This window comes from Mytilus californianus, unplaced genomic scaffold (assembly GCF_021869535.1).
Source record: "Mytilus californianus isolate M0D057914Y unplaced genomic scaffold, xbMytCali1.0.p SCAF_9, whole genome shotgun sequence".
Classification (NCBI taxonomy): domain Eukaryota; kingdom Metazoa; phylum Mollusca; class Bivalvia; order Mytilida; family Mytilidae; genus Mytilus; species Mytilus californianus.
In genome coordinates, this window is record NW_026262745.1 from 97,053,204 (window position 1) to 97,070,199 (window position 16,996).

The following is a 16,996-nucleotide window of genomic DNA, read 5'->3' on the forward strand; positions in this document are numbered from 1 at the left end:
TTTGTGATACCGTATAACATGGGAAATTATATAATGTTTGTTGTTATCAAAGATTGATTTTTGACTGATAATGTATAACATAAGTGAGAATAGTCATCAGAATAGTAGCGATTTATTTAGTTTAAGGCGAAGTGTACGTAATTGCACGCCTCTAGCGGAATTTAGGATAAAAAACGTGCGTCGTTAGTTACGCGGGTTATCTCACCTACTCCAAGAAAGGAAAAATAGGCACATGAAAGAAAAATGACTTCGTGCGGTCTATCATGAATCCAAACAAGTATTCATGTGCTATCTCAAAACTTCAAAGAAATAATTAGAATGACTCCAATCAGAAATCTGAGTATCCTATTGTGAGGTAGTCTGACTTTATTACCACTTTTTTTGTTTTAGACACGCAGGAGCAGGTACACAATACGACTCGTGTTTTTTTCAACAGTAGGTAAAAACGCATTAACAACAAAATTATAACCAAATAAACAAATAAACCAGTGACAATTCTGCTTCTATTCGTATCAAATTCATTAAAATCAAACCAGAGTTGACCCCACAATATTTTTTGAAAAACCATAGTTTTGAATGAAATTCACAGTGTAGCGTAAAATTGTAGGTAACGAATAATTATATTGCATGTGAATTTGTGTATTGAACAAGAAAGACGTTGGCATGTCCGTTTTTATGCAATTGAAAATTTTATGATGTTTTATATTTTATTATTTATGTAAAAAGTATAAAAGATACTAAGGGGTAATCGACAACTAGTACAACATAATGAATATTTATAAGCCGAAGGCGAAGAAAAAGCCAACAGCAAAAAAAAAAACCATCAGATTCCGTCCACAAAACATTACACACTCAGAAACTAAGAATTGAGCACTATTACATTTATCTCAGAATAAGTAAAATATATGTCATCCAAATCTCAGTTTTCAAGGTGCAGAAAATAAACAGGTGTCCTCTATTCCGTCCGCAATTTTTGGGGAAAGTAAAATCTGAATTTAGAACCATGGTTGAAACTGAAACTACACATGTATGATAAAAATAGAACGTGTTATTTTTTCTTTATCAAATATCAATTTCGAAGGGATAGCGAAATATGTTTTCTTTTGTTGTGCTTTTGTGTATCATTCAGCAGTAGTATAAGGTAGGGGAAGAAGGGGGAGGGGGTGAAGAAAATAAGGTCTACAATGTCGGGGCTTTTTATTACCGACTATACGATATGGATTTTTCTCATTCTTGAAGGCCGTATGGTTGCCTATAATAATTGCTTACATCCACATCATTTAAGGTAGCTGGGGGTGTCTAAATGTTGGACGATAAATTTTTCTTAAACTTCTGTAAAAGACTTCTGGGTCAATGTAATTTCAAATTTCAATATAAAAACTGGGGATCACGGACCTTGTTTTTTCGTAATAACACATTGAAATTAACGAAATTTGGGTTATTTTATATTGTTAATATAGGGGAAACTTAAGTTTTCCTTATTGCGGAAACATTAAACGATAGAATTGGCTAAAATTCGATGAGAAAATTGCTTTTCATTAATAACTCCGAAATATCAAATAAAAATAGGGGGTCACGGGCCTTATTTTCTTGAAAAAATCCCCAAAAATTTTAAATATACTTTACGACACTTAATTTTTTGATAGTTCAATCTTTAAATTTCAAGTTTTAGGTATTTTGTTGTATATTAAATGATACTTGGTAAAATATTTTTAAAACAAAAAAGTATTTTTGCAACATGATCAGAACGGACGCTCAGAAAAAGACACCCGATCTACCTTAAACTGTGGCAGATAGTTGTCTCATTTGCAATCATACCACATCTCCTTATTTTCATATTATATTAACAAAACTGCAATTCATTTGCATTATATACAGGGACAAGTTATATCAAAAACTCCGATCTGTTTTACTTTGCTAAAATTCATATGCGGGTTCTTCTTTTGACCTTATTACAGCCATAAAAATTCTCAAGATAATATGCAGATGCAGTTTTCTTATTTTTTGGGAGTCGTGCATGTGGATATTCAACAAATAATGGTACAAGAAATTATTTCCTTTTTTACTTAAAATCTTCAGCAAACATTATATTATGCTTTGTCGTGTAGTTAAAGAAAAGGGAAAGCGATCGAGACAGGAAATTTTTAAAATAAAATTGCAGAGTTGTGTCACGTGCACGTGTGTGAACCTGACAAATAAAATGGGTTTTGTGCGCAATACCTGGAATAGCGCCGGAAATGGTGAGGATGAAAAGATGCAGCAAATTATATACACTTTTTTAAAATACAAACATGCAGAAATAAGATTTTAAAAAAGACGTGTATACGCGATCCCAATATTATAACCGATTATTAAAATACGTATAGAATCATTCTGTCAACGCTGTGTTAACCGGGACAATTTCAAACTTGATATTTGATTCATAATTATTAGAACAATACAATATAAAAATAAGAAGATGTGGTATGATTGCCAATGAGACAACTCTCCACAAGAGTCCAAATGACACAGAAATTAACAACTATAGGTCACCGTACGGCCTTCAACAATGATCAAAGCCCATAGTCAGCTATAAATACAAGCATTTCAAAAAAGATGTGGAACCCTGTCTAATTAAGAAAAGATGGAGTTAAAGTCTATACAGTAACTTTCTTTCACTTGCAGTATATTTATTTGCCAATTTGCTTTTTTTTGGCAGCAGAATTATCCTTAAAAAATACTCAGTTTATTTCCTTATCAATTGATTACGCTTGAGCATTTGCAATAATTAGGAAAATGGGTTATAAATAATTCGTAAATATAAATCAACATGTAGACATCTTATACGTTCAGGTATTTCACATCCAATATTTTTTGGTAATATTCTTTACAAAGCACAAAAATGTCGGCATTCACCTCAAAAGCTAACCAAAACTTTAAACAGACTTATTTGGAAAGGATATAGTTACGATACTGTTGTCAGGTAATTAAGGAATGCATATTTTGGTATTAATATTGATTCACTCATAGGGTCATTGCATCGGAAATAAACACTATTATTCTAAAACCAGTTGTTGGCATGATATGGGTTATGTTCTTCTCATATATTTTATGATTGTATGATACTAAACCCCTAACGGGAGGGATTGTACTTGATTTTCATATGATGAAGACATAATCTTTCAATCAGTTTAATTGAGGTCTGGAGCTGGCATGTCAATAACTGCTAGTAGTCCTTTGTTAATTTATGTATCATTGTCTTTTTGTTTAGTTTCTTTTGTTACCTATTCTGACATCGGACTCGGGCTTCTTTTAAACTGAGTTATACTGTGCGTATTGCTATGTGTTTCTTTATTCTACATTGGCTAGAGGTATAGGGGAGGGTTGAGATCTCACAAAACATGTTTAACCCCGCCGCATTTTTGCGCCTGTCCCAAGTCAGGAGCCTCTGGCCTTTGTTAGTCTTGTATATTTTTTTAATTTTAGTTCATTTATATGTTTTGAAGTTTAGTGTGACGTCCATTTTCACTGAACTGGTACACAATTTTATTTAGGGGCCAGCTGAGGACCACCTCCGGGTGCGGGATTTTCTCACTGCGTTGAAGACCCATTGGTGGCCTTCAGCTGTTGTCTGCTCTTTGGTCGGGTTGTTGTCTGCTCTTCGGTCGGGTTGTTGTCTCTTTGACATATTCCCCATTTCCATTCTCAATTTTATACACACTCACGATTTTGTTTCGACAATATACGGTATAATAGCGTTATAGAGTTATATCTAGTAGAAATTGTGATGACGTTACAGTAGACATCAATAACGTCGCCGAATGTTTTTTATTCTTTCCGCTAAAAATCAAACTTCCACAGGATATAGCTTGAAAACTAGCACGGTTGCTAAGGACTTTCTTTGCACCAATGGGTTCGTCGTTCATTTTTGAATCGCATATCGATTTTTAAAAAAATTCTGTGGACCAACGAATTAGAAAATCTTGATAAAGTAAAAATATCTGCCGATTTTTATGATTTTCCCTATATATCCTTTGTATTTTTGGCGTATCATGCTGTTAATTTCAACAGCTTGTATCTGAAAAACGAAAACGGTTACCCCTTTTTTTTATTTTATTGTCTGATGTATTTTTACAAGCAGAATCCACATGTAAAATTAAAAAAAATTCTGTGGAGTAGTTAATTACGTACACTTCGCCTTAAGCTGTTTCTATACGCATTAGCTATATGTATTATGTGGATTGCCCTTTGATATACATCTACAACTCTACGTTAAAGAAATGTAGAAAAACATTCTTATAGTTTAATCATAACCATTTTTACGGGTGTTTAGATTTTTATTTATCTTTTTCAGGGCGTGCAATAACAGTAAATGTGGCTTGTAAGTATTTGCTCATTTCACTGAAAAACGAAAAACAAAATCGGAACAAAAGAAAATAAACTGTTCTTTCAATCCGCCTACCAATAGAAACAAATAATGAACAGGACATTGAAACACACACATGTCAGATGTTTTAGTAGTTTTATTTGTGATAAACATATCAAAACGAAAATAACGTAGTGTGCCGCTGAAATGGTTTTTGTTTAACGTTTCCATATTCATTTCACTACCAATCAGTTAACGTCTGAAATTATACCATTTGTACTCGACCATTCATAATAAGTTTATAATTTCTTTTTTTTTATTTTAACGAATTCTAGCTCTATTTACCCTTAGTAAACAACTGACTTGTACTCGATGCTAATCTGGATCAGACTAAAAAATATGAAATAGTACCTCACCGTGCTGATACAATCTCAAACAATTTTAAAATCGAGTAAATCGCGTTAATTAACGTCCTTTTCAGAATGTGCTAAAACAATCAGTGCAATCGAGTACAAACACTGGCGATGTTAGATTTTGGTGAAAGTGAGGCTTGAAAGGAATGGACGTGAAAATCTAAGCAGCGAGTTTCTCTACATTATTTTAGTTTGGCATTTATTTTTATGCACATTGTATAATACGTGTACAGCACACATATACATACATATAGACACAACAAAAAAACGCAACCCTTGTGATCCTTTTAGTCTGAGGTTACATAAAAACACAAATTTTACTTTTTCATAATGACCGCCATTTTTTTCACCACGTGATCGCCATCTTGATGCAGTGAGACAAATAAAAAAAACATAAACAAACAAACAAAGCCCATGTATTTAATTAACCCGAGTCTGCCAAAAACACAAATTAAATTTGTTCATATTTTTTCTTCTCCACGTGATCGCCATCTTGACACATTGAGACAAAAAAAATCTACAACAAAACCCTTGTATTTATAAACCCGAGTCTGCCAAAATACAAATGAAGCTTTTTCATATGGACCGTTTATCTTGACTCCTTCCTGTTATATACATTTTATTTTGTATTGTGATAAGTGTTGGATCGTGCTTGTTTATCGGGTGACTTGAAAATATTGTTTCTTTACATCATCGTCGGGAACATACCCCACAACAACAGACTTATTATCCAACAACATACATGTCATTGGTAAAGTTAAAGAAAAGCGCAAATCGCCCAATTCAATCACCAAAAGGGCCACAAAAACATAGACCAGTTCTCCTATGTGACAGTATAGCTACCAAAATACAAAATCAAAAATATCACTCTCAGCACAGGGACATCACATGGTGGTGTGAAGGAGGACGGAACGCTAATTCGGCATTGTCCTGGATAGAGGAGAATCTGGAAACAGAACTTCAACTTATTGAAAAAGATATGTGGCTATATATTCTAATTGCTACATGTGATTTCACTGATCTAAACATAAGTACTAGGCTAATTAAAATTAAATATCAGAGTACGCAGGAAATAGTAGACCACCTGACAAATAATTATAGAGAAATTTTAAAACAGCTGAAAAGACTCTCCAAACAGCAACCGTATTATCCTCGAAATTCCATTTTTTTTCGATCATTGAATGGAGTAAAAAGCATCAAGTACAAAAAAACTGTAGATTTGGAAGAAAAAGACCAAACAGAAGAGGATCATTTACTTGAAAGCCAAAGTATAAAAGTAAACAAAGCAATCCAAAAGAGTAATCAAGAGAACAACCACAAACCAGCAAACTTCAACTCGGATCTATACCGTACATCAGAGCCTGGTTAATGAAATTTATCATGCAAACAATCAAAAACTGTTGGGTACCAGAAAATCAAGTTGAAACCAGAGAAAAAGATATAAATAACCACTCCATCATGTCCATATATAAAAAAAAATAAAAATAAATAAAAAAAAAATCTGTTTAGATAGATATACCGCGCTATACCATTTATTAGCGGGTTATCCAAATACGAGTGTAAGGTCAGTGTCGGTCTCCGCGCTAAAATATTGTGCTCACTTGGAATACAATTCAATCAGCTTCATTAGAAACTTCAGAAGAAGAAACACTTCAAAAATCAATGATGTCACCGAAACCAACCATACAAAATCAAATATTAAAATCATGGAGGATAAAGCAACTGGGCAATCAAATGATAGTAGTCAAAATGGAAGAAAAACGATACTACAATCAGGTATAAGAAAAAATGTAGCAAATCTAATCTAGGAATAAAAAGATCTGATAAAGATAAAATAATAGTGACACAAAAAACTAGGATACTTAACCTAGAAAATGAAAATAAGCATATGAAAACTGTCATTGTTGCTATTCAATCTGAAACGGAAACGTCAAATCAAAATCAGACGACAAATGAACATACACATGGGAGAGACCATTACCAACAATATCATATGGCACAGAACCACATCAGAGACATGCGTTTTGGCCATCGACTCAGAGCGATGATGCAAAATATGTGCATCCAAACTGCTTTAACAACTCAAATTGCACTACAAGCAAAACAACATACTCCTGTTTTACCATATATTTACACAGGACAAGGTCTAGTACACCCACTTACTGTGCATCATGGAACACAAAATAATATGCATACAGCATACATGAACCTATATACCACAGTGCCAAACATGCCTACAGGAATGTGCTGACCATATAGAGCACCAACACATATGGATCAGCAATATGGAACACCAACTTATATGAATCAACATTATGGAACACCAACATATATGAATCAACATCAAATGCCAGGAACTAATATTCCCTCAACACCAATAGTAAACCAGCACGTTCATCAAGGAACACGTTTTCATGGTTTGCTTATAATAATGATCATATATATCTACAGAACCTACAAAGACGTAATATGTCAAGCCAGATTTTGAATACCCAGACTATCCAACAGAAAACAAAACCTGGGCTCCTACTTCATCCTAATAGTAATCGTCAGAATCTCAATGTAAAAGTAAATCATACAGATGATCTAACTAAAAATATACCAACAGTGGCATGTCAATCTAGCCAAGATCTCACAAATATAGAAACACAGAGATCCCAAGAGCAACACAGTATCTGTTATCAAAGTACAAGTAATGTCTATAATAAGATAAACGAAAGAACAAATAGCTTTGACAAAAGACTAGCCGAAAAATATATGGATAATTCTCAAGGACACCAGAGGAATGAAACATCTAGTAAAGAAGGCATAACAACACGGAGGTCTGAACCATACAAAAATTTAAGGGTATGTCAAGTAGACAGGAAAATTATATATCTGAAAACGAAAATAGCCATTAAAAAATTCCAACAAGCAGTAGCAACAAATAACAATTCAGAGTCGCAAAATTTTCGCATACTAGCCCAAGAATATCGCCCACAAGATCAAACACAAATAACAAGAAACAGAATGTCGATAAACCAACAATAGAAATTGTAACAAGCAATATCGAAGGATTGAAAACAAATATAGCATTCCTACATTTATTAGATCTTTCAAAATCAATAGTATGTCTTCAGGAACACTTTTTATGAGTCTTTCAAATTAGAGAAATAAAAAATCTGGTACCTTCAATGGAAAATCACATGAGATGTTCAGATACAAATGATCCAAAAGATAGTTTTAAACTTCCAAAAGGAAAAGGGGGGGTTTCAATTTTATGGCCAAATTCATGGACTAATAGTGTTAAAAAATTAAAGGATGGCAATGAAAGAGTAATTGCAATACTGATAACAGCTTCGCCAGATATTTGTATTATATATGCATGCATGCCAACATGTAACACAGACTCCCAATTTGAATATAGAGAATGTCTAGACATATTATTAAAAGTATCAAGAAACCCATAAACTTATACTTAGTGGAGATTTGAACGGAACACTACTAGCTACAAGGAATAAGCTTTGTGTCTGAAATGGGACTATCTACAGGTCAAGAGTTAGATGAAAAACATACCTTTTTTCACCATGCATGGTCATCTTCATCACAGATTGACTATGTATTGGTTAATGACAATAATCGTGTCTTAAAATATAATATAGACGAAAAATCAAGTATCAATTAGTCTGCACATACTTCTGTGACAGTAAGAACAACAATTGAGACACCAGAAAGATAAAAACCTGTAAATAAGAACAAAAAAGCAAAGTACAAACTCCAATGGGATCAAATAGACAAAAAGCAATACAACAACCTCATTCAACAGGATGCTACAACAATTATGGAAGAAAATTTACACACAGATGGATATGATTACAAATAGCCTCATAAGAGCAGGGAATAATACAATTCCAAAACAAATACTGCAACTGAAGGGACGAAAATGGAAAGCATCTCGAGAGGTTCAAATACTGCTAAGATCATGCAGAAATATATACAAGCAATGGCAAGAGGTTGGTAAACAGAAATATCATCCCGTGGCTACTGCACTAAGATTGGAGAAAAAGAAAACTGCGTAGTAAAATAAGAATGGAACACGCTATTAGTCGGCAAAATCTATACCAACAGATAATGGACAACCCCAATTCTCAACTTTTTTATAGGATAATAAATAGGAATCGCAGCAACCAACAAACCTCAACAAATTGTCTGAAAATTGATGATGCTTATAATTTTGTACCAGCAGATCAAACAAGACGTATTGCCTCGTATTATGAAGATCTAGGTGTGCCAAAGGAGGATATATATGATGCTAGCTATCCTAACCTATGCAAAATCAGGCAACAACTATATGAACAAGCCATAAACAAAGAAATCAAAGACCCAGAACAGTTTAAAGAGACTGCAGTCATGGAAACAATTGGCAAACTCAATACTAAATAAAGTGCAGATGAATCTGGAATAACAGCTGAACATTTACAAAATTCAAAACCAACCGTCGCTCCTGTGCTAACATCAATATTTAACAACATAATATTGAAAAGAACAGTCCCAACATCATTTAGATTTGGCTTACTTACTCCAGTATTAAAAACCCAAAAAGATCCTACTATTATGAGTAATTACCGGGGTATAACAGTTACACCTACTATTGGAAACATTTTTGAATATGACTTTTTGGAAAAACTTAAATTTAAAATCAAAAACACAACTTCAATTTGGATTTACAGAAGGACTTTCACCAATTATGTCAAGTCTGCTTATATCAGAAGCCCGATATGAAATAAAAAAATCAACTGAATTTTTTTTCATATCTGTTCTTGATGTACAATCAGCATTTGATGTTGTTCAGCATGGCATTTTAATGTTTAAGGCGTTTGATCAAAATATACATCCAATTTATTAAAAATTCTAACAGAGCTATATAAAGGGTTTAGTTCCAAAGTAAAATGGATGGATGGGTTAAGTGAACCATTCAAAATTAAGCAAGGAGTAAGACAAGGCGGATACTCTCGACACATTTATACAAAATATTTGTACAAGATCTATTGGTAGAACTAGAGCAGAACTCATTAGGATATCATTTGGGAGACACATATGTAGGAGCACCAACTTGTGCAGATAATATAGCCTTTATCTCAAACAACGAATATGAATTACAAATAATGTTGAATGTAATAGACAGATATGCTACAAAGCATAATTATAAAATTCATCCTACCAAAACAGAAATAATCGATTGCTCAAAACAGAAAACAGACTACAACTAGACAATGGAGGCAAAAAAGTAAAAACAACTGATTGTAGTGAGCATCTAGGAATAAAGAGAACAGATGGGAATGAACATAAAAGAAAGAATACAAACAGCTAGAAGAACAAAGTATGCAGTTATGGGCTCTGGTGTGCACGGTACAAACGGACTTATCCCTGCAATCTCATACCAAATATATAAGGCATATGTAATACCAAGGCTAACATATAGACTAGAAGTTTTACCATTGATAAAATCAAATATGGAGGAACTAGAGATATTCCACAGGAAAAACTTGAGACATCTGCAGTCTCTACCAGAGAGAACATAAAATGCTGTTGTCTTATTATTATCAGGAGCCTTGCCTATAGAAGCTGAAATACATAAGAGATAACTATCACTTTTATACTCTATAATAGCATGTGACAACAGCAAAATTTAAGACGTTATGAATAGACAAATTGCCACTAATTAAGACAACACGAAAAGTTTTTTCAGCAGAATACTGAGCATACTCGATATATATGATCTATCTTCCACACACTATCTACAGAAAAACATACCAAAAAGGGATGACTGGAAAGAAGAAACTAAAAAAAAAGTAAATCAGTTTCGGAACGCTCAATTAAAATTTAAAGCCATCAATAAAACCAGTATAAAATATATGAACATAGAAAGCCTAGAAATTGGACAAACTGCACAAGTCTGGAATCTGAAAAATCAACCAAGACTTGAGCTAAGAAAAGCTATTGTAAAAGCCAGAAAAATTACTGGATCATATATATTACAGTCAGACAAACACAAGTTCACACAATTTATAGCAGAACCGTCATGTCAATTATGTCATACAGAAAATGGTTACATCATATCCAGTGTTAAGTACCATAAGAGGGAAATACTATGTAGAGATGAAAAGGGAAATAATGGATAATATTGATCCAACTAACTGGAATACATTCTGTTGTAACAAGATGGAAATAACCCGTTTGCTACTGGATTGTAATACTTTCAAAGGAATTTGAACATAAGCAGTGAATTCGTTACCAAGATAGAGGAAAAAGGTAGAAACCTATTATTCCAACTTCATGTCAAGAAAATAGAATTATTAGATGCATTAAACAACAATAATAATATGTGAAAGTGAATTTATACATAGTGACAGTTATACTAGTGTATAGTTTTGAAATAAAAGCTAATATTTCGTATTCATGAAAAAAATGAAGAATGAATAGGAATGTGGACCTAGAATTTTATATTTCGAGAATATTCTTATGACGAATTGCAAACCACCCGTATACAAGCACGCCAATATCAATATACTATTATGATGCAGTATAAGTAATAAGAGTTTCATTAACTCAAATGTTCAAGTGAAGCAGATAAAGTCTAAACCATAAATATTCTCTATTATATATGATGATAAATTATGTTATTTTTTTTTTATTTCAATTTATTTCATTTTATTTTGCTTTTAATTATTTTGTATTTTTATTTGTAACTTGACTTGAAGATCATTATTGGTATCCTGTGTATTTTAAAATAAGACAAATATTTTAAAATATGGCCCAAAATGATCTTTATATACGATGTATAATTCTAATATAACTTTAATCATATTGAGTATAATCATATTCTTAAACAGTATGTAATGAAAGAGATATATTTTAGATTCTAATCATTGAATAGTCTTTTAAGAAGACAAGACCAATTCAAAATTATATAGTGTAAGCCCAAACTGCTTTTTAAGTTATTAAAACATGCATACTTTAAAAAAAAACATATACTCCTTATGTAAATTAAACCCTTATGAGCATCTTTTATTTGTATAATACTCTTGTCATTGACACACATAATACACACACACATGTAAATAAGATACGTTTGTAATATTAAACAAAATAAAAGCCAAAACTGTATATAAAGTCACATTCATAAAAAAATATACTAAAATCCATCTACATAGTGTGCTGTACATAGTTGTCTGAAACAAAACATAAACATTTTCTACTCAAAATTACCCTTATACTCTAATATTATATGAGGTGTTCATGTCTATAGTAAGCTAATACAAAGAAGAAGAAGAAGAAGTTAGACTGCTACTAGTTTGTAGTAATTTATGCCTAAGAGTATGGTGTAATGCTTTTATGATGTTCATAAAGCAGATGTTTCATGAATTTTTTTTTTTTTTTTTTTAACTCAAAAAGTCAAACATTAAGTCAAAAATGTTTTCAAAAGTCGATGTAAAATATAATCATTTTTGAGCTAAATGCTTGTGTATGAAATTAGTTTCAGTAATGTTGAAATATAGGAAGATACATGTACTTGAGGCCTAGTAGGGCATGTTGTATCAAGCAATACGACATGTTCTCTACATCACCAAATATATTGTGTTTAAAAAAAACGTTATCACGTTTGAATTTTTGAACAATAACCTAAATACGTGTATATAATTATCTAACAATTTGCGTTCCAAATTGTGCTTTTCGACACCGTGGACTTTACAAATGAACAATCCAGCCAAGCATTAAAGAAATATTAAGCTATTGTATTAACGTGGTCTGTATGTAAGGTTTAATGTGTTATCATATGTTATTATAGCTACAATCAGTTATGGTGGCATGACTTTAGAGGAAAAGTATAGAACAAACTCGCAACTCAAGGACTATAAGATGTCATGGCATTCATATACATAATGTGTTTTAAGACAAGCACCAATGAAGATCATCATATGAACCGTCTGAATTTTAAGAGACAAAAAACAACATTCGTTTTTCTATTAACTTTACCGAAAGAAAGGTAGTTTCAGAGTTAAATTTTCATCGAATAAGTCTTTCGTCTGACATATTACAATATATTATATATCACACAACTTTATTCTTTCTCAGATATTCTCATTAATATGATGCATTGATAATTCTTTATATATATGTATGTATTATTTTTTGTCTGATTGTGTTTAGATTAAAGATTGACCTAAAAAATAAAAGAAACAAAAGAACTCATCACAGAAAAAGAACTGCACACATAACACAAGGGACAAAAGCAAACTATTATTTGACCATTTCCTAAGACCTAATCTACCTAATCTACCAGCTAAACAGAAACTTATAAATAATTATGCATCACATCATGTTACATTGTCAGTTAGTCAATTAGTGACAATTAGGAACAATCACTCGCATTCTCAAATTGAATTATAAAAAAAGTATTTAAATTTACAAGCCTGGTACCTTTTACTGTTTTTATGACATTTGGATCAAGACTTGCACTTTTGACTTTGGAACCGTAGATACTATATATCTTTGGTGTGAACGTGTCAATTGAAGAACACACTGTATGCGTTAACAAATGAGTAATACTTAAATAGAAGAATTTGTGTTTTGAAAATGTTTAGAGAAAAGGTTAATCATCACGTGGTAAGATTCTTTTTAATCTCAGAGTATGTATGTATCCGGTAATTTGGACGATTTTTCTTGTTAAAATAAACAAAAATGTGTAAATGGTATAGAAAAATAGTCATTAACTAATTATCAATATTACATTTTATTCAAGACAGACAGACAAATAATATTTTGTTTTTATTTTGCAAGTCATTGTGCAATGTTATATATATAAGAGCTGTTTTTAATTAGCACGATGAAGGATAAAAATACGAAACACATTGTATTGAAAAGTTATACCGCAATAAATTTTATTGCAAAATCCTTAATAGCCTAAGATGTACATGTAGCTTATCTGTAGCACCAAGTATAAAATAGCATTCACCACAAACGCCTCCATCAATTGATACATGCATGCATGGAATCGTTCAAATATCCTTTAAACAGCTGTGAAATTGCAGAATTGACAGCTGTAAATTTCTTCTTAAAACAAACGGAAAAAGAACGCGACCAATGAATTAGCACGTCCCTAAGACCATTTATGTTTGTTACAATATCCTATGTTACCTTGTTATCGATGAGAATCAAATAAGTAAATATTAGATTACCTTGTAGTCTTATTGATCCCTGCAATAAGTCGTATGGTAGCTGTAAAGTTTTTTCTTCTAATAAGATAACATGAATAAGTACATTTAAATTTCATAATACCTTGTAGTCTTTGTATTCCCTGCAATAAGTCGTATGGTAGCTGTTAAGTACTTTTTTCTAATAAGATGACATGAAAAAGTAAACAAGTCATAGACGAATAAATAGTGTAAAAGCTTAAGGTTATCAGGGAAGCATAAACTGATACTAAAGTGTGAATCATTGGTTGAAAATTGTAATAGATGTAGTTTTTGTTGAAAACTAATTCAACACATCATCAATCACTATCTACACATATTTTATTTAAGGATTTTTCTTTTGTTTTACATTTACATGCTGTGCCTTCTTAAATTCAGTGAAATTATGTTCAACAAAGTCATGAATACACCTTGATATTAACTAAGGATTTGTTAAATTCTAAGGTAATGATTTAAGTAGTTATTTGTGTCTACTTTGATCTTTCACAGTATTTCTTATTTAAATTTGAAAACAAGTATCTTGGTTTTATCACAGGTTCTTAAAACTTTGTCACTTGCTTGAGTTACGGCACATGTATTTTATTAACAGCACTGTATAACCTTTGCTTAATTGATGCCAGTAATTTTATACAAAGTTTGAGCTGAGTAGGTAGTGATATGAGGTGAGCTATATCTTATTATAATTAGTGTATTTTCTAGTGAGTAGACCCTAAGAAAGCTATATTTAAAACAATTTATATCATTATTTCTTGTATTATGTACCAATTATTCATTGATTGTTTTTTAAGAACAAATGTACCTGGAGTATACTGTTAATGCACTTGTGTTCTATAAAATATTATTTTAATGAATTCAAAATAGAAATAAATTTTCAGATTTGAAAAATAATTTATTTGCATATGTGTTTGTTTTATAGTTATTAAGATTATAACATAAAGTTGACTGCTGTACCCCTATTTTTACCTATTATGTCTTTGTTTTGTTCACACATCGTTGTCAATATAATTAAATTTTATGCGACTGTCATACAAGTAAGAGGTTTAGCTAGCTATAAAACCAGGTTTAATCCACCATTTTCTACATAAGAAAATGCCTGTACCAAGTCAGGTATATGACAGTTGTTATTCATTTGTTTGAAGTGTTTGAGCTTTTGATTTTGTCATTTACTTAGGGACTTTCCATTTAGAATCTTCCTGTTTTTGGTCTTTTAAGTTTTGGTATTCATCCCGGCAAGTCAATCAAAACAACTGACTCCGAAATCAAACACTTTAATATCTGTACATTACATCTCTTTATTATTGGCACATCTGGTAAAGATACATACTTATCTAGCTTGTTTTCCTATTTGTATGTGAACATCAATCAGGTACTATGTATACATGTACTTATTGAATTGTTATTATCGTTGTTAGTTGTTTTTTTTTCATCTGAATGTTAAGCAAAATCCATTAACATGATTAACTTATAGCATGTATAATGATTAAAGAAACTAACAAAATAACCGTTCTTTCCTCCATAATTTTGTCTTTGATGGTTTTCAACTCTTTCAGATATGGTCAATTTATATACTTCTAATATCTCATGTATTACTTTAATCATACGTGTACTAACAGCCTTAGCACATAAACTTCTCAGGGAGAAACGTAAACGGCGCTAATCTTATCCTGTAATGTCAATCTCAACTAGTTCGTAATGTAATGTTACTGAAAACTGTAAAATGTTGTGTCTATGTTGATTGAACTCAAATGTTAGGCAGATACAGTTACATTGATTATAAGTTGATTGAGAACCATACCTAATGACAATCGATTGCATTAATTTCAATTTTTTCATTGTACTCTGGGTATGTAGATCTTAAAAACTAAAACCAAAACCAATTGTGCCTGCATATGGGTCATATATTGATCCGACGATTCAATGTTGGAAGTTTGTGTTTACTATCATGGTTACTGATTGCTAGTGTGTAACCAACATATTTCTAATGTCATTCCTTCAACATGTTAATGGTCCTTATAAAATGATAGTTGAATGTTATTGAATGTCTGAGTCATACATGAATGATGATACCTTGTTTTGTAGAAACAACATTCACGTTCTCTTTCATGGTGATATTACACACTAAGGTTTAAGGATGTACTTAATTTCAGGTTTATGAAGTTTGATAAAATGTTCACACTCACCGAGTTTTTTCCTACGATAAAGTGTGAAATATTTTGCCCCATAATACCTTTTTTTTCTTTTTAATATAAGATTTCATCTCATTTAAAAAAAAAAACAAATATCACAAAAAGCAGTCCGATAACCTATCAATATATTTAGGTTATTTTGTTCCTTACCTAATGTTCTTCTGACTAAAAAATATCAATTTCTAGATTTGTTTAAGTTCATCTTTAAATAAGATTGATGATTAACAATGGAAATCAAAATAAATGCTACCAATAGAGGGGGAACTGCTTATACCTTCAAATATGTTGTTGGCTGTTAACCTTATTTCGTAACTATTTTTGTCCCCATTTTTCTCTGTTACCATTTTTGTTATTGTGCGTAGAAATTTATTTGCACAGCAACAGCGTTAACATATGTTTTTAACAATAACTAAGCATAATTTCAATCTACGATGCATTTTGGGTACCGTCGTGCCTTATACGTGAAGATAGTTAAGTGTGATTGGTCAGGTGTTATATAGGGAAACATTTGATTGATAAATAATTTTTGTTTTCAATTAGTAGGGTCATAACTAAATTTGGAGACAGCAGAAGTCACTTGGTCATTGTTTTATTTCTTTTTTTTTTTGCAGTCATTCTTTTCTTTTTCATCAATTTAGCATTTTGAGAAATATTAGATAAATTGCAAACAAGAGCCAAGTGTTGAAGAATAACAATCAGAAAAATGATTAGAACCTTTGATAAATTGAACGTCTTTTGGAGGTTCGGTTTGATCATAAAACGTCTAATAATTCTACGTTTTAGGACATCCCTGGCTTTCATAGTTTAGGTTATTACGTT

The 16,996-nt window shown here is 31.7% G+C and overlaps 1 protein-coding gene across 2 annotated transcripts in view; it reads left to right on the plus strand.

The window, feature by feature from the left end:
• LOC127714550 (E3 ubiquitin-protein ligase TRIM36-like) overlaps positions 1 to 12,910 on the plus strand; it is a 38,474-nt gene extending 25,564 nt beyond the window's left edge. For both annotated transcript variants that reach the window (XM_052220630.1, XM_052220631.1), the window contains 2 exons: positions 4,334 to 4,360; positions 12,587 to 12,910. In XM_052220630.1, the coding sequence (XP_052076590.1) occupies positions 4,334 to 4,360; positions 12,587 to 12,629 (70 nt within the window). In that variant the 3' untranslated portion in view covers positions 12,630 to 12,910. The remainder of the gene's footprint in view (positions 1 to 4,333; positions 4,361 to 12,586) is intronic.
• Positions 12,911 to 16,996: the final 4,086 nt, after the last annotated feature.